General features: G+C 48.3%; 1 protein-coding gene across 1 annotated transcript in view; it reads left to right on the top strand.

Moving 5' to 3' along the window:
* Positions 1-18,057, top strand: part of TRAM2 (translocation associated membrane protein 2) — an 80,187-nt gene that overhangs the window by 55,073 nt on the left and 7,057 nt on the right. The window contains exons 3-10 of the mRNA XM_050789263.1: positions 5,707-5,816; positions 6,328-6,444; positions 12,894-12,952; positions 14,169-14,253; positions 14,877-14,947; positions 16,366-16,470; positions 16,758-16,901; positions 17,780-17,943. Of these exons, the coding sequence (XP_050645220.1) occupies positions 5,707-5,816; positions 6,328-6,444; positions 12,894-12,952; positions 14,169-14,253; positions 14,877-14,947; positions 16,366-16,470; positions 16,758-16,901; positions 17,780-17,943 (855 nt within the window). The remainder of the gene's footprint in view (positions 1-5,706; positions 5,817-6,327; positions 6,445-12,893; positions 12,953-14,168; positions 14,254-14,876; positions 14,948-16,365; positions 16,471-16,757; positions 16,902-17,779; positions 17,944-18,057) is intronic.

The raw sequence follows: 18,057 nt of genomic DNA, 5'->3' as shown, positions 1-18,057 counted from the left end.
TCAGGAAGGTTGGAGGTTACACATCTGTGGTCTGTAGTCAGAGTTGGCCCACAGATGTGTTTTCTTTGGCCAGTCTGGTGTTGGCCCATACAGTGTTTTTAAAAATTTCGAATTAGTCACCAGCATTTTAAAATCAGATGATTCCACATAAAGATTTTTCTTTGCTTTTGAAATATTGGGACTCCAGCCACTGGGATGCGCCTCTCCCGTAGCCACAGTGACTGAGATGCAGCTTCGCCACTGCCTCCCTCACCCCTGCGGGACACAGTGTGGGATGTGCCCCTCCCCTCTAGTGTGTCCCTGACATCGAGGCTGCCTGTTGCTACCATTTATCTCAGTTTTAATGTGTATTTATTTAGTAAGGTTAAAAGGTCAGTGGATATCTCTTAAACTTGTTTCTCTCAAAGTGGAGATGTGAAAGATAGACCAAGAGGGTGATGTGTTTAAAGGAAAACAGTGTAAAGCATATTTCTCTGTGGAAGTGAAGAACATGACCTGCTTGATGCAGTGGGCCTCTGTATTGAAAGCAGCTATCTTAAGACACCTGGACCACCTGGCTCATTTGTGCTCCCCCTGCACCCTTGTAGGCATTTTGTTTTGATCTAAAATCAGAGTCACCTGTCTGGCCTCATAGGCCAGAGATGTGCTGGACTTATTCTTCTAAAAAAATATAATAGATTATTGCCAAACGATTGCTGTTCTTTTTGAGAGCTCATGCACGACAGGGGCAGTCTATGAGAAGTGGGAGCTCTAACCTGGGTCGTGTGAGGATATTTATTTATTTGTTTATGATGGAGTCTTGCTCTGTTGCCCAGGCTGGAGTGCAGTGGCACAATCTCAGCTCACTGCAAGCTCCACCTCCCGGGTTCATGCCATTCTCCTGCCTCAGCCTTCTGGGTAGCTGGGACTACAGGCACCCGCCACCATACCTGGCTAATTTTTTTTTTTTTTTGTATTTTTAGTAGAGACGGAGTTTTACCGTGTTAGCCAGGATGGTCTCGATCTCCTGACCTCGTGATCCGCCCGCCTTGGCCTCCCAAAGTGCTGGGATTACAGGCGTAAACCACTGCGCCCGGTCTTGTGTGAGGATTTTTGTAAGAATTAGTGAGCAACCAAAATTTAAAAAGAAAAAAAAAATCAAAAACAACAGTTTGTTTATAGGCACCTGGAAGAGGACAAAGGTCCAACCTCTGCAGCTCTATGAAAACAGAAAGCGCCAAGCCAACTTATTACTACTTTTGCACCAACCTAATACTTTCCTCCTCTGATCAAAAGTAGGAAGATAGGGCTGAGTGTGGTGGCTCACACCTGTAATCCCAGCACTTTGGAAGGCCAAGGCAGGTGGATCACCTTAGGTCAGGAGTTCAAGACCAGCCTGGCCAACATGGCAAAACCCCATCTCTACTAAAAATACAAAAAAAATTTGCTGGATGTGGTGGCCCGCGCCTGTAATCCCAGCTACTTGGGAGGCTGAGGCAAGAGAATTGCTTGAACCCAGGAGGTTGTGGTGAGCCGAGATTGTGCCATTACACTCCAGCCTGGGTGACAGAGCGAGACTGTCTCGAAAAACAAAACAAAAAGTAGGAAGATAGCAGGTAAGGAGGGAAGCCATGGAGATAATTTCTGCAAGTTAGAATATAGTTTTGAGTATTTGTGTGTGAAGCTGTTCCTTATGATAGTAGGAATAAGAGGTCAGAGGAATGGCATGTTACCAGAAATGGAGCGGTGATGGAGTGGAATGGGGGGCTGTGTTGACCTTGAGGTGGCATTTGGTGGCTGGGTTCTAGGAATGAGGAAACCCAAGAAACAGACTGTGTCCCTTAACTCTGTGAACTCTTTCCTCATTCACTTTCCTTGTTCATCTCATGAGATAGTTACGATGATTGAATCAATCTGCATAGCCAGCGTGTTAGCTGGTTCTTTTGATTCCGTCATGGAGTCTACCCGACGCACATGTCTTCTCCCATTGCTCCACCTGGAATTCCTGCGGGCGCCTCCTGACTGCTCTTCCAGCCTTGCCGCTCTAACCCGTTCTCCCTGTGGCAGGAAGAGATTTCTGTATGAACATGTGACTAAACTCCTCCAGTAGCTTTCATTCCTTTAGGGTACAGTCCACATGTCTTGCCCTGACCTCTAAGGGGTCCTTCCTGATCTCCCACCTCTGCAGGTCTCCAACCTTCTGCTCCACACCCCCAGCCTTCAGTCCACTTCAGAGCATTGACACACCTGCATGCGGGTTTTTTCAGAGCATTGACATCCCCGGCTGTTACTGTTTTTTAAATTGTAAAATACACATAACGTAAAACTTACCGTCTTAACCATTTCTAAGTGTACAGTTCAGTACTGTTAAGTACATTCATGTTATTGTACAACCAATCTTCAGAACTCTTTTCGTCTTGCAAAACAAACCCCGTACCCATGAAATAGCACTTCCTGTTCCTCTCACTCCCAGCCCTTGGTAACCACCATTCTGCTTTCTGTCTCTAAATTTGACTAGTCTAGGTAACTCATATATGAATGGAATCATACAGTATTTGTCCTTTTGTGATTGACTTATTTAACTTAGTCTACTGTCCTCGAGGTCCATCCATGTTGCAGCATGTGTCAGAATTTCCTTTTTTTTAAAGGCTGAATCATCTTCCACTGTATATGTACAGCCCATGTTGTTTATTCATTCGTCAATCCATGGACACCTGTGTCGCTTCCATCTTTTTGGCTATTGTGAATAGTGCTGTTATGGACATGGATGTACAAATATTTTACTGAAATCTGACCTTCAATTACCCTACCACCCAGAAGTGGAATTGCTGAAATATGTGGTAATTGTATTGTTAACTTTCTGAAGAATCACTATACTGCTTTCTGCAGTGGCTGTACCATTTTACACTCCCACCAACAATGTACAGTTTCCAATTTCTCCACATCCTCACCAATACTTGTTGTTTTCTGTTTTTTATTTTATTTTATTTTATTTATTTATTTATTTTTCTTCATTGTAGCCATCCTAATGGGTGTGAGGAGATAACCTTGTTGTGGTTTTGATTTGCATTGCCCTAATGAGTGGTGTTGAGTATCTTTCATGTCTTTATTGGCCATTTGTATTTCTTCTTTGGAGAAATGTCTCTTCAAGAACTTTGTCCCTTTTAGAATCAGGTTGTTTGGTTTTTGTTGTTGAGTTACAGTTCTTTGGCTGCCGGTGTTTAAGTGTACGAGGATTTGGTGTGTACCCGCTAAGCTCCAAGAGGGCAGGGGCTGTGCCCACCTTGCTCACTGCCGTCTCCCAGCACCCAGCATGGAGCCCTGTGCATGGTTTGTCAGCCAATGAGGATACGTGTGTGCAGCTCTCAACAGCAAAGGAACACAAGTCTGTGTTTATTTCTACATTCATTCTAGTTTCAACAAGGATTTCAGACTATGGTCACATCTCTTTGGAACCCTACTATTTGGGATCAAGAATAGCAGGTGACCCTCTTAAAGGGCTTTAAAATAGCTAATCTAAGGTCTTGTCAGGTACTGTTTCACTGATTTTTGGACTGTGCTTGTTTGGTTGAGTATAAATCCCATTTTACCTAATAAGGATGATCTTGATGATGAAACTGTGTTTATTTTATACTTTCAAAATATGCAGCCACCTAATCGATCTCTTTATGAAGAAGGCAAGGAAAATGTAATCCTGGCGTCACACGTGGTAGAGCAGAGAGGCAGGGCCATGAGTCTCCTCTCCCTCATCTTCATGTCTTCTCCTCGGGTCTTCAGTGCCTGACTCCCCGTCCTGGATCCCAGCCCTTCAGTCCTCAGTGGCCCAGGCTCATCAGCTCTCTCTCACTGACAGCCCTCCTTCTCCCTTCCTTTCTCTTCTCCTGCCTTGGTTCATGCCCTGTGGCTTCTTACCTGGATCACAGGAACAGCTTTCTAACTGGTGTCCTTATCTCTGGGCATGTTCACTGCTGCCAGAGTAAATGTTCCAGAACGCAAATGTCATCATTTTCCTGTTTAATTTGAATTCTTCGATGTTTCCACGTTGCCTTCAGGATAAAGTCCACACCCTTTCACATGGCATACAAGGCCATGCACAGCAGCCTGCCACTCACCATGCTGACCTCTCCTCTGCCCCCAGCACTCCAGCCACAGTCCCTTCATTCTTTGTGGGTGTGGCTTTCTCTGGCTAGGATGCCCTCCGCCCCCGCAACGGCCTCCCCTGCCGGTCCCCAAGTTCCGATGCTGTCCTGTTCACCCTGACCAGTGAACAGTTTACCCACCACCTTCACCCGAGCCAGAGTGGGGCCCTCGCCTGCTGTGGCTCACTGTGTGTGCCTCTTGGGAGTGCTGCCTGTCTGTAGTGTAATTGTACATCTGTCTGTTAGTCTCCCTGCTGCACTGTATGTTTTCCAACCAGGGGTGGTGTCTTTTATCTCCATGTTTCAACAGTTAGCCCAGTGCCTCTCACAGAAGAGGTCTTTGTGGAAAGGAAGAGGGAGAGGAAAAAGGAAAGGTTGTCTGATTTCAAAGATCATGCTCTCTCTGTCCTCGCCACCTCCTCCCACCCCCTCACCACTGCCCACCGTTACATTCCCTCAGTCTAGGGTGGCTGAGATTAGGGTGGACTCCCAGAGTGACCCAGTCAGCTTGACTTTGTTCCCTGGCCACCCTGAAACAAACTGAGCCTGGCTACCTTCTGGTAAATGCATCTCAGCAGCGAGATGACTCATGTGTGTGTGACTCAGAGCGAATGCAGCACAGCTGGAGAGCAGCCATTTGCCTGGTGGAGGTGGGGGTTGCAGAGAGCAGACCAGACCCAGGCACACGGCCACCAGGCTCACAGCCCCGCAGCCTGCTGCCCACTGACTGGAGCAAGCATGCAGATTCTCCCCTGTCCACAGGCTGCAACGGCAGAGTTTCACAAGATTGCTCTACCTGGGATGCTGTCTCATTTATTACTATTAAATTGTATTTTAATAAGCTACCATTTAAACAGACTTACTGTAAATTGTTGTAAGCAAATTATCTCATTTGATCCTTGCCATAGCCCAACAACAAAAATAATAGCAAGTATGTATATAGCACTTACTATGTGCCAGACACTGTTCTAAGCACTTCGCATTTATTCATTTAATTCTCATAATAAACCTACTATGCAGGAAATGTTGTCCTCATTTTTCAGATGAGAAAACTGAGGTACAGAAAAGTCACACATGGAGATAGATAGCCCTGGATCACATAGGACAGAGCTGTGGTACAAACTGAGGAGTCCAGCTTCTGAGTCCACCTTCAGCCCTTATGCTGTGCTTTCTTGAGAAAGCATAACTGTAGTCCCATTTTCAGGGGAGGAAATTGAGGCTCAAAGAGGTTAGTCCTTTATCCACAGTCACACAGTTAGGGAGTGATAGAGCCAGTGATGGGGATTGGTGGTCTCCAATCCTGGCTCCTAACCGCTGTGCTCTGCTGCACTGACTTGGGAGATACTGTTATGACAATGCAGCCATGCACTTGGTTCTCCTTAGTCACCGTCATTGGTGCTTCCAAGGGCTAAGACCAGAGGGTGGGTAGGAATCTGGGGCAGAAACCAGAAACCTTCTTCTGAGTCTGGGGCTATAGCAAATGGGTACCATTTCATGGCACATTTTGCTTCCCATCTCGTTTCAGTTTTGGGTCCCAGAGTATTTCCTTCCCCCAGGGATGCTGATGGGACTTTTATTACCTCCACAGACAGTGAGACCGTGCACTACCACTATGGCCCTAAGGACCTGGTCACAATCTTGTTCTACATCTTCATCACCATCATCTTGCACGCTGTGGTTCAGGAGTACATTTTAGATGTAAGTGACATGTCTGGATTCTGAGATCAGAAGCTGGGGAGGTGCCTTGGGGTGGAGGACCTGGCCTTGGAGGAAACTGCAGCTCTGCACCCATTCATCCTCCAACTTGCTTGCGCTGGTTGGGTCTGTTGCCTGGGCTTCCTTCACCACGCTTTGAGTTCTGTTCCCTCTCACAGCCTCCTTTAATCAGCACATGGAACAGCAGTATTTACTACCCAGAGAGAAAGCTGTCTGGAGATGGTCTCCTTATGGGTCTGTGGTACATGGAGTAATTGGGGATATTTTCTTTACACGTAGGCTAGAGGCATTCATCTTGCCACTTTCTCAAAATGCTTGCCTTAGACCAAGCACTGTATGCACACAGTAGGTTTACACCAAATACCTTGGATTATGGCCAGCTGCAAACTTCTAAGGATGTTCAACCCTTTTGTGGGGAGAAAACAGGAGTTTGAAACCTGCCCAGTATGGATACATTTGTATATTAATATGAGGGGTTTTCTTTATTCTTTAGAAAATCAGCAAACGGCTTCATCTCTCCAAGGTCAAACACAGCAAGTTCAATGAATCTGGACAGCTGGTCGTCTTTCATTTCACCTCGGTGATTTGGTGCTTCTACGTGGTGGTGACGGTGAGCCATTCTCAGGACGGCTGAAGTGGGAGAGCTCAGACCAAGGGGCACTTCCGGCTCTGGGATTGCTGATCAAATGACTGCAGAGGACACCTTGCTCTTTTTCTTTTTCTGTTAAGGGGAACAAGTTTCTTAGAACCTTCTTAGCTTCTTAGAAATGAAACTATGTTTGCATTCTCATGGTATTGCAGAGAGATGCCATTTTATAGCTGGAGAGAGTCATCTTGGCCAACAGTCACCACTTGTTATAATCATTATGCAATACTGCAGTAATGATACCGTGTACCTACATTAACACTGTATTGTTTTACAAGGCCCTTCTACAAACACGGTCCCATAAGATATGTTTGATGTTCATTCGGATACCCGTGTTACAGATTGAAGAGTTCCAAGCTCAAATTTTGCAGTATGCCTTTGGGTCTGTGGTTTTGAAGCAGCAAGGATAGTTTGGATTTGGACGTAGAGTTCCAAGCCCAGCTTACTCTCTGTTTTACTACCTTGGCCTTCTATAAACGAGGCCAGCCTCACTCTCTCAGCTCATCAAATCCTGTGAGAGTCAATGCCGTTGCAACAGATGCCCGCAGGACCGGACAATTTCCCCTCCTTTCTACGTAAACAGACTCTTATTTCAAGCAACCTTTGATACAGCAAAATTCCCTCATAGAAAGGAATGCGGATGGTCCTTTGGAGTTTGCTGTAACAAGACCTTGCCTGTCCTGCTAGGAAGTGTTGAGTTAGTGCCCACCACCACCTGGAGCTCCGCCTTTCTGTAACCTGGGCCCCCGAGGAATCCATGCCTGGGTCTTGGAAAATTCAGCAACCCTGTGACCTCTTTAAGATTTCCTTCCTGGCCTTCCACAGATCCCTCCTTTTCTTCCTCTTCTTTCAGTGACAGTGATGGGCCCATCCATCACAAGGAACTCTGTCTCTAGAGCTGAATGTTGAATTCCTATTCTTAAAGCCAGAGTCAACATGTCCTTTTGCACATTGTTTTTATTCCTGTTATCATTTCATCGTAGAACAGCTTTCCTAAGCAGAACGCTAGGAATTTTAAATGAGAGGCCCAAGACTTCTGTCCTCTCAAGCAAGGCTACTCTGTCACAGTCCCAGGGGCAGATTGACACTGTGTGAACAGTGCATCCCTGCTGTCGTGCCGTGCACGTAAGTCCCTAGACTTCCAGGTTTCAGACCACACCTAGTCCCTTGACGTTCCGTCCGTGCCCACCCCTGGAGGCCTAAGCAGCTTTGAAGCAGAACAGCCTCAAGATACCAAAGATGCTTAACCGCTGTTCAGGAGAAGGATTGCCTCATCTCTGAGTCACTTTTACCCTTTCAGCTTCACCCCCAGACATTCCACCGCAGCTGTGACACGTGGTGACCAGATTTGGAGGCTAGAGCCAGGTTGCCTAACATGCCTTCCAGGGTGTGAAATGCTCAGCAGCTCTGTGTTTGCCTCTCTCAGTTCTTCAAGGATTTGAACATGATGCTAATTAGTTTGAGAGCACATAGGCTTGTCTTGGGGAGGCACCTAACAGTCTTTTATTCTGGGGAGAGCCAGTTCCCCACTCAACATATTCAATAGGCACAGAGACCGGGGGACCACGGAAAGCTCCAGTGACCCCCAACTCCTCCTGACAGCATTTGACTCCTTGCCCTCCTCCATCGGAACCGTGCTTCCTAGAAGGAAAGTGATTGAAAAAGAAGAGAGGTAGTTCTGTAAAAGACATAAAAACAGCTTGTTTTTTAAAAAATCGTATTTTTCTGTTATGATGCAAATTTCTTCACGACTCTTCTTTCTCTCACTTTCCACAGTCATTTCATCTGCAGGTCCTGCCAGCTGTACCTCCCAAACCCATTGAGACTGTCTGCCGCTCTCTGCCTGCACCACCAGCCCTAGTCTAGTGACCCTTGACCAGGGGAGATTTGGGCCTATAGGGGACATTTGGCAATATGCTGCTGGTATCTAGTGGGTGGAGGCCAGGGATGCTACGATACAGCCTTTAATGCACAGGACAGCCTCCACAACCAAGAATTATCTAGCCATAGTGCCAAGGTTGAGACACCTTGCTCTGTGTAGTCCAAGCCACCATCTTCTCTTGCCTAGACACTGAATATCTTTTTTTCTAGGAGACTGTTTCCACTCTTGTACCCTCCTACCCCAATCCATTTTCTGCTCAGCCAGATGGATCTTTTAAAACAGAAATAAAACCATACATTCCCATGCTTAAAAGCCCCCATCACACTTGCAGTGAAATCGTTTTTCCTCCCCACTCATGTGATCTGGGTCCTGCTGATCCTGCTGGTCTCATCTCACTGGCCACAACCCCACTTTTGTCCTGGCTGTTCTGCATCCTGGGCTTTGCGCACTGGTGGTTTCTCTGCTCAAGGGCTTCATCCTCTGCCATCCCATGGCCAACTCCTTCTTGCCATCCAAGTCTCTTCCCAGATACCATCTCCTCAGAGAATCCCCCACCAATTGGCATTTTCTGTACTGTGCCTGTTGCTGGTGCTTTTCTTGTTGGTGTATTCTCTGTCTATTTCTCCCACTAGATTCTGAGCTGCCTGCTAGCAGGCACCATGCTCATTGCTGTATCCCTGGTATGGTGCCTGGCGCATACTAAGTGCCCGCTAAATGTTGGCTGTAGAATGAGTGAGTAAACTGCAAATGCATCTTCTCTCTCCAGCCTTCAACATTTTTTAAGTAATGAATTGGTTGTTTTAATAAATATCATAAATGATTATTTTTTAAAAAGCGAACAATATAGAGAAGTTCAAAAAAGCAAATTCCTCCCACCAGAAATACCAGTATTATTTTGGTGTTTGATTGAAACATTTCTCTCTGCATATATAGAAAGAGAGCAGTGGGAGTGTGGCTGGACCACCAATCATTTTATGGGAGTGTCAGCCTCCAACTTTTAATCTACCATTGATCTACTACTCATTGTTCAGGGAAAAAGAAAAGAACACTCCACTGGAGAAAGCAGGATGATGGGTGGGCGTTTGGTCTTCCCCGTCTGACTTCCTTGCCACATCTGACTTCATATTTTAGAACCTAAAATCCACCGTAGATTTTAGAACCAAGTAGAGGGAATGTCCTTAACGCTGGTGCTTGTACCAGGACCGGTTTCTACTAACAGACTAGTTGCTTTAGGGCAGATTTTTAGTGCATGGTTGTTCTGATGGTCAAATAATATAAGGTATGTCTGAATTTGTGTAGCACTTGCCTGTGCTGTGTCTGAATTACGCTGTTCTTTGTGGTTGTGTTTGTTCACACACCAAAAGGAAGGCTGCTGGGGAAACAGGAGGAATCTCTCTACCTTGTTGAGGCCTTGCTTAGCTCATGGGTGGATTTTTAGAATCAAGAGACAACAAAGGATTTCAAAAGCTTCTCCAAACCATCCGCTGGGGCCTGTCAGTGGATGGGATCTGGGGTGGGTTTCAGGTGCTTGCTGGGTCACCCTCAGCCCCCTGTGGACTCAGGTGCTTTGCGTGCCTGAGCTCAGAGGGTGCCCCAGCCTCAGTCCTCCCTCAGACAGCTGCCTGGACAGAGGTCTGGAAAAGGCTGTTCTCAGAGCAGTGAGTCATTTTTCCTCTGGCTCCCCCTGCTCTCCTCCCTCCACTCCTTTCCTCCTCCAGTCCCAGTGGACTGGACATTCACAAGCAGGCAACATTTTTCTGGGGAGTTTCTTTGCTTGTTGGCTTCAAAGTTCTGACCTCTTTGTCTCTGAGTAAGAGGCCAAGCCAAGGAGCGTTCCTGTTTAAAATCATGAGGTTGTCTGGGCTTTACATTGCTCTCAGTGCTGCTTTTCTTGGCGAGTCTTGTTTTGGCAAAACTTTCTCTCCCACCTCAGTTTCAGAAGTACCATTTTTCCTGCTAAGTACATTGCTGCTTCCTCTAGGAAGAGACATTGTCACCTCTCTGATGTCCCTGGAATGAGGTAGCCTAGGGCAGGAGAGCTGATGAAGGCAGGCGTGTGTGCGTGACAGAGGGGGCGGGTGGGGGTGATAGAAGCAGTGTATGTGAAAGAGCTCACAACTGTCACGACCGCCACACACGCCACCACCTGAGAGCCTCGTCCACTTTTATTCCTCAATCAGCGCGTGACCCGGGGAGGAGAAAGGAGGGCAGTGGTAGTGAGAAGAGATTAGAAATGAGGCCATGTAAGTTCGAGGTGAGATCATTTCCTTCTAATCCAGGTGACCGTGACTACAGTGGTATACATGTATCCAATTGGGCCTATCAGTTAGGTTGTGCTCATGGAGGCCCAAGTTTGTGGAATTAGGGCTGTGGACTCTACCTGAAAGGCATACCGACAGATCACAGGGCGTTTAGTGACTCAAAGGTGGGTGGATCAGCCCTCACTTGAAAATACAACTAAAGATCCTAATAGACAATAACCTAGAATACTTCTTACTAAACCTTGTTGGCCAAATGCTGAGCACTATAAAACCCCTGTCTTTAATCCCAGTGTGAACATTTGAGGTTCTCAGCCTTCTCATCAAAGCCACCAGCTCAGCTGATTTTCTGATTTACTGAAGCAACCTAGCCTGAAGTTGTTGGACCAGAAGGTTTGTGGCCCAACTCAGATTTCAGCTGTGCTACTGAAAAACTATCTTGACTGGTCGTGATGGTGCACGCCTGTAATCCACAGCACTTTGGGAGGTTGAGGCAGGCGGATCACCTGAGGTCAGGAGTTCGAGACCAGCCTGGTCAACATGGTGAAACCCCATCTCTACTAAAAATACAAAAAATAGCTGGGCGTGGTGTGTGCCTGTGATCCCAGCTACTTGGGAGGCTGAGGCAGGCGAATCACTTGAACCTGCAAGGCAGAGGTTGCAGTGACCCGAGATCGTGCCATTGCACTCCAGCCTGGGCAACAAGAGCAAAACTCCGTATCAAACAAACAAAACAAAACAAAACTATCTTATTTCAGGAGATCCTGCCTATCTGTTTTTTCATTTTCCCATTTCTAAAATGAAGTCATCCTAATCTAATCTGCTCTGCCTTCTCTGAGTGACAAATAAGAGCCCTTTCTTCAGAAGAGAGAAATTGCACAAAGCATTCATCATTTGTTCATTCAGCCAACTGGTGTTTATTGCACTCCTGTAGTGTCAGCTGACTCTTGCCTGTGGCAGATTGTTTCTTTCCGTGTTTTGTAATCTTGAATTATAAATTCATCTTTAGCAAGGTTTTATCTGTGGCAATCCTGAGCATCCTTGGATGAGGGTATGTCCCTAGGGTATCACTGACCCACAACGCTATTAATTCTAATTTCTTAGCTTGGTGGCTTTTGGATCACACAGGTGGTATATTTCACCTGCAAACTCAGAGTGAACCTGAGGTTGCAGATTTTTAGAATACATGATTTTGTTTTCACCTTGAGTATGGACTGAGCAGACATCTTCATTTCCCTGTGTTGATCAGCAAACACTTTCTAGTCTTTCTTCTCTCTGAGATTGCGGCCTTTCAGAGGTCCTGATCTTATACAAGGGTCTCAGGTTCCACCTCCCAAGGCACCATCTTCTGTTCTCACATGGGCACAAAAACCCTGGCCCATGAGAAGTGCCTTCTGGGCTGCTACAGTGTCACCTTACTGCTCTGCCTTTTAGCCTCCCTCTCCCTTTGGGTCCCGGGGGATTTCCCTTGCTTACTGTGAGCTCATCAGCTCTTTGTGTTTAAAAGAATATTCATTAGATTTCCGCCAGCATTTCTAGATGTTTTGTGATGGGAGGATTTTCATGTTACCTTCCCCACCCCATATAAGGTGCTGGGCTAGATATTAGAATCCTAAAGGTAGGCAGGAAAAGGCCCTAATGTGAAGGGACTTGCAAGAGTAATGGAAACAACGGACAGTAATGACACAGTGTGGTAGGTGTCAGAGTCCAGCTGCATGGTGAGGCCTACGGGGTCCTGCCATGTTTCTTATTCAGCAGGATGTGAAAAGCCAAAGTAGGCTTTTCATTTTTCCAGCGGGTGGTGATTCTAGAGTTCATTTGTGTATTCATTATAGAGGCATTTCCTGAGCGCCTGCATGCCAGGCACAGGACTAGACACTGGCACATAAACTGTCTCATTCATTTCCAACAATAACTCTGTGAGGGTGGGTATTTTTATTTTGTTTTGCAGATGAGCCAGCTGTGGCTTAGGGAGACTAATGAGCTTGCTCAGAGGAGCAAGACTAATTCGCTTGTCAGACTCATCTTCAGATGTGGGTCTTTGGACCTCAGACCATGGCCCTTCCTACTCCAGCATGACTCTTCCACAGTAAAGAAACCAGCCAAGCGCCAGGGGTCCCACACAGAGAAGTTCTCTGTTTTCGCATTTCCCCTTCCTTCCTCTTTCTGTCAGGTGGGGGCTGGATGCATCCCTGACCCCTGGACCAGTCCTAGGGCCCCCAGCAGGTCTCATGTCCACATCTCTAAATGGTCTCTCTTCTCACCCACTGCAGGAAGGATACTTAACAAACCCAAGAAGCCTCTGGGAGGACTACCCGCATGTGCACCTCCCGTGAGTATTCTCGTGACTCAGCCCCAGGGAGGAGCGACCGGGCCCGCTGCCTTCCTGTCCCAGCTGAGTGTGGCCAGAACACCACAGGCCCAGCTGGCCTGACGAGCAGGTCATGCCCTGAGCCTATTGTGGATGGTAGACTTGTCTGGAAGCCGCTTCTTCTCAGCATGCTTGACCAGCGAATCCCCAGATGAAATTCCATCTGTGCTGGCTCCCATCACGGAGGTGCCTCAGCTGCACGAGACAGATACAGAAGCAGATCATCTCCCTCCATAATGCCCTCTGGGCTGTCTACCTTCTTGGCGACCCCCTGACATCCGTAGAGTGTCTTCCCTTCTGGCCTGCCATGGCTGGTGCTCTGTCGGAGCCAGCGTCCTCTGCCTCATATAGTGCTGCCAAGAGGGCGGGTTACCCCGAGGGCAGTACCTGGGGCCATCTCCCTCAGGAGGCCACCCTTTGCCTTTCCTGAGAACTTTATTTTTTGTCTTTTTCTTTTGAGATGAAGTTTTGCTCTTGTTGCCCAGGCTGGAGTGCAATGGCACGATCTCAGCTCACTGCAACCTCCGCCTCCCAGGTTTAAGCGATTCTCCTGACTCAGCCTCCCAAATAGCTCGGATTACAGGCATGTTGCACCACGCCCAGCTAATTTTTGTACTTTTAGTAGAGACGGGATCTCACCACGTTGGCCAGGTTGGTCTCGAACTCCTGACTTCAGGTGATCCACCTGTCTCAGCCTCCCAAAGTGCTGGGGTTACAGGCGTGAGCCACTGCACCTGGCTGCCTTTCCTGAGATCTTTAAGAGCAACAATAGCAAAGGACATAGGACTGAGTTAGAACCTTCCCTTGCTGCTTAGAGCCGTTTGTTGTGTCAGTATATCTGTTGGTCCCCATCTCCATCAACAGTGCTCTGTAATCAGCTCCCTCCTCAAGGCTGAAGGATTCCTCCTCCTCTGCACTCTATTAATCATGTTTGTTTCTTTCTGTGGACTTTCCGTGTCCCTTTAAGTGGTCTTGCATGTGGAACAAGGGCACAGGCCAACGGAGAAGCCAGGGTCCCAGGCTCAGGGTGCAGTGGTCACTGGCCTTACTCCCTTGCTCCTGGACCAGCTCCTCACAGGCAGAGTCTCGGCCCATGCTTTTCCCTCCCGTGCTTGGCCAGGGCCTGCAGGGACACTTTTCTCTATCCTGCCCTTGTGACTTGCCCCCTTGTCTCCAGCTTCCAGGTGAAGTTTTTCTACCTATGCCAGCTGGCCTACTGGCTGCACGCACTTCCTGAGCTATACTTCCAGAAGGTACGGAAGGTGAGTGCTCACTTCTCCCCCTTCTTGGAGGCCATTCATTCACCACTCCCTTCCTGCTATTCCCGGGGGTACCTCCCTTCCTTTCCTCCAGAAGCATGGAGTATTGGGTGGTGATAGGAATATGTTCGGGGTTGAGCAACATGCTGAGTCATCTCTTGGAGAAGTGCCATGTAGACCCCCATGAGTGTTGTCCACCAGTGTCAGTCTCTTGCCTGCCTCTTCCACCAGACCTGTGGCTTTGGAGGAAACCTAACTCTCATCTTCTAGATGTCAAAGGAGAGGTCTTTGCCATTTCCATAGTCTTTTTAAATTTTTACTTTTTATAGTTTCCTTCTGAATTATTTCCAAGAGCCCTCTTCTCCAGTCCCTGTTTCTTCTTTCTCAATCCAAACCTCGCCCTCTGACCCTAGACCCAAGGCTGCTGGAATTTGGGAATGGACCTGAATGCCCTTGAATTTCAGCAGCCTGATGCAGTGGGACTGTGGGACTCGTGGGACATGGGACTGTGTGTTAAAGCAGCCCAGAGAAGCCTGGCCTTCTCTCAACTCCCTGCACTTTTCCCCCTTCCCTGAGTCTTCAGTTAGGGAATTAGCAAATTTACCATCTGCTTCTCTTGTTTCCAGGAGGAAATTCCCCGCCAGCTCCAGTATATTTGCCTGTACCTGGTGCACATAGCTGGAGCATACCTCTTAAAGTGAGTGAGACCATGGAGCCAGCCAGAGTTCCTTGCCCTTTTATGTCCATGCATCTGTCCACACAATCATATAATTATCAGGCATTTGTTGACACCCTCTGTGTGCCTAGCACCATGCTAAGACTTGACAATACAAAGATGGTAATGGAAGATTCTTTATCTTCAGTGGTTCATTCTTAGTCTGAAGAGACAGTTATAGACATAGGTAAGGAGAGTTTAGAATGATGAGCACCATAACACAGTATGTATCATCTGCTCTGCCACCCAGAAGAAGACCCTCAACAGAGAGAGCCAGGAAGACTTCCAATGGATGTTGGCCTTTGAACTATGGCTTTGCAGCTTGAAGGCCTCCCAAAGCTGGGCTCTTGCCTCACAGTGTCCAGTGTAAACACTGCTAAAGCTCGTAGCCCTGGAATTCCTTTCCCTTTGGTTTATAATGACTTGGAGAGTAGGTCTCTCTTGGTTGATCTAGAGGCAGAAAGAGTTGCTATAATGTCAGTTCTTGAGAGCCTCTTTTATGAAAAGAGTTCTATTGATGGTAATAAGCTGTGTCATTGATAATTTGGGCTTTTGCTGAGTGTTATCCATGCAGTAAAAGAGAGCACCCCACACTTTCTCTGAGCTGGCACTTACAGAGCTCACTGTGTGTAACTTTCTGCCAAGGTGCCTGGAAATCCCGAGGTGCATTGGACTAGATCCTTGCAGCAGGCATCCTGTGCAAATGACTGACTTGGATTAGTGAGATTCAGGCGGGGAGGGAGCTCTCGAACTCTGTCTCCTGTCTCTGGTGGCCTGTAGCAGCATCAGTTCATGGATGGGTCTTTGAGGGCCGAAGGCTGTGGGGTGATGCCAACTCTGCCCTTGTGTTGGATGCTCATGTGTCACATGCATAACGGGTCTAAGAAGCCAGTCTGCACTGTCACCGTAGCAGTGGTGAGGACCGGGGAGAATGTACGAGCAGGACCACACAGAAGGAGCACTTCCTGCTTCTGCATGTATCTCGGAGCTGTGAAGGCTTGGATAATGGAAAGTCAGACAACAGGAACACTTCATATTCCTATACTCAGAGCTCAGCAAATGTGTTCTGAGTACCTTTTATGTGCTTGGTTCCAGCCAAGGTGATGAGTGCAAGGTGCTAAGTACTGTGAAGGGCCTAGGCCAGATTTGCTGTGGGAGCAGGCAAGGGAATCTGACCGAGACAGGACAGCTGAACAGCCAGCGGGTCTGTATTAGGAAAAACGTCTTAAAGGTGTGACAGTTAAACTGAATCCTAAAGGATGGAGCAGAGCCAGCCAGGGAATGTGGGAGTGGAAAGCAGAGTTCAGCCAGGCACAGGGGACAGCCTGAGTCAAGATGCAATGGCTTCTGCCCCACGAGCATCTCGGAGGGAATGTAAGGCTAGTCTTTTTCCCCCTCAGCCTGAGCCGCCTGGGCCTGATCTTGCTGCTGCTGCAGTACTCAACTGAGTTCCTCTTCCACACGGCTCGACTCTTCTACTTTGCAGATGAAAACAACGAGAAACTGTAAGTGGGGCTGCTGCAGGCTGGCCTGCTTAGAGGCCTGGGCAGGGGTTCCCGCTGAGGCCCGGAGGGTGGAGGGTCCCTCCCTGGGTGCACACTGCCCACTTACCTGCAGGTGGTGCCCTCACGTTATTTTTTTCTGGAACATCTGAGTTTAGATATCTCATCCCTCAAGCACTTTCCCAGCCACCCTTGAATCCTCTTCCCACTTGGGGTGTCTTCTGGAGAAGTGGGTGAAGATTCCTTCAAGGGCGCTAAAGACTGACATCCTCTCTTCCCTCTGTGGGCAGGTTCAGTGCCTGGGCTGCCGTTTTTGGGGTCACCCGCCTCTTCATCCTCACCCTCGCCGTGCTGGCCATTGGCTTTGGACTGGCTCGCATGGAAAACCAGGCATTTGACCCCGAGAAAGGGAACTTCAACACTTTGTTTTGCAGGTGAGTCGAGCAGAAGTCCAAGGTGATAAGCCAGGGCTTCCTGAGTACCACAAGGAGCCTCCTGAACTTGGCGCAGCCCCTGCAGGAGGTCTGGAGGCAGCAGACCCTTTAGTCTCCCACATGTTGTTATTTTTTTTGGAAATCTTTGGATATCAGGCCTGAAGGGAGAAGAGATAGCAGCCTCTGGTTCCATCCAAACCATCTTCACCCCCTGGTCCTGGCCTGCTCAGACTGCAGTCCAAATAGGAGTCCCGTACATTTGTCTGGCACTTCGTGGCACATAGAGACGTCACACTCAGTGTCTCAGTTGATATCATTCTCTTCTTCTTGCGTGTGGGGGCTTTAAAACTATGTGCTCAGTGGCCTGGCCAGTGGCCTCCTGTACCAGTGAGAAAGGCAGCGAGGAAGCCACTATTTCCCAGAGCCCCTAGGCCCAGGAGAGTGATTTGCCGAGGGTTGCTCCACTTTTAAGTGACATGTTAAATGAGAAGCCACTCTTCCAGAAATTCCGATCATTTGAATTCCACCAGTATTTGTGGAGCTTACATTAGTCTTGTTCTGTGCGATGTACGCAGAAGAGACACAGCCATGGACCCCTCCCTCGTCACGGGAGTAGCGTGATTGTAGAGCTGGCCGTACGTCTGTCGCCACTTCCTTCCCATCTCCCTGGCATATGTGATGTGTGCTGGAGCAGAGACTGACTGAAGCACACACTCTTCCTGGTGATAGTGGTGGTATGCAAGAGGGCTGGCGGTGAAAGAGGAGCTGATGAGCCATGGGAACGGCAGGGCCCCTGGCCCTTGTTCTCCCCCGCACAACCCAGCCACAAGGCTGTGAGCCCAAGCCCCGGCCTAAGCCCACCCTCTGCCCCTCCGCAGGCTCTGCGTGCTGCTGCTGGTATGTGCCGCCCAGGCGTGGCTCATGTGGCGCTTCATCCACTCCCAGCTGCGGCACTGGCGGGAATACTGGAATGAGCAGAGTGCAAAGCGGAGAGTCCCAGCTACACCCAGACTACCAGCCAGGCTCATCAAGAGGGAATCTGGTGAGTGCCAGGGCCCTTGGCAGAGAGTGGAGCCAGGGAAGTCTGGCTGGGATGGGTGGGAGGAGCCAAGGCACCAGGCTTCTTGGGTGCTCCCCAGACCAATCCTGCCAGCTT

This window comes from Macaca thibetana, chromosome 4, assembly GCF_024542745.1.
Source record: "Macaca thibetana thibetana isolate TM-01 chromosome 4, ASM2454274v1, whole genome shotgun sequence".
Taxonomy (NCBI): domain Eukaryota; kingdom Metazoa; phylum Chordata; class Mammalia; order Primates; family Cercopithecidae; genus Macaca; species Macaca thibetana.
The sequence above is the reverse complement of the archived record's forward strand: the minus strand, read 5'-3'. Positions and strand labels throughout refer to the sequence as shown.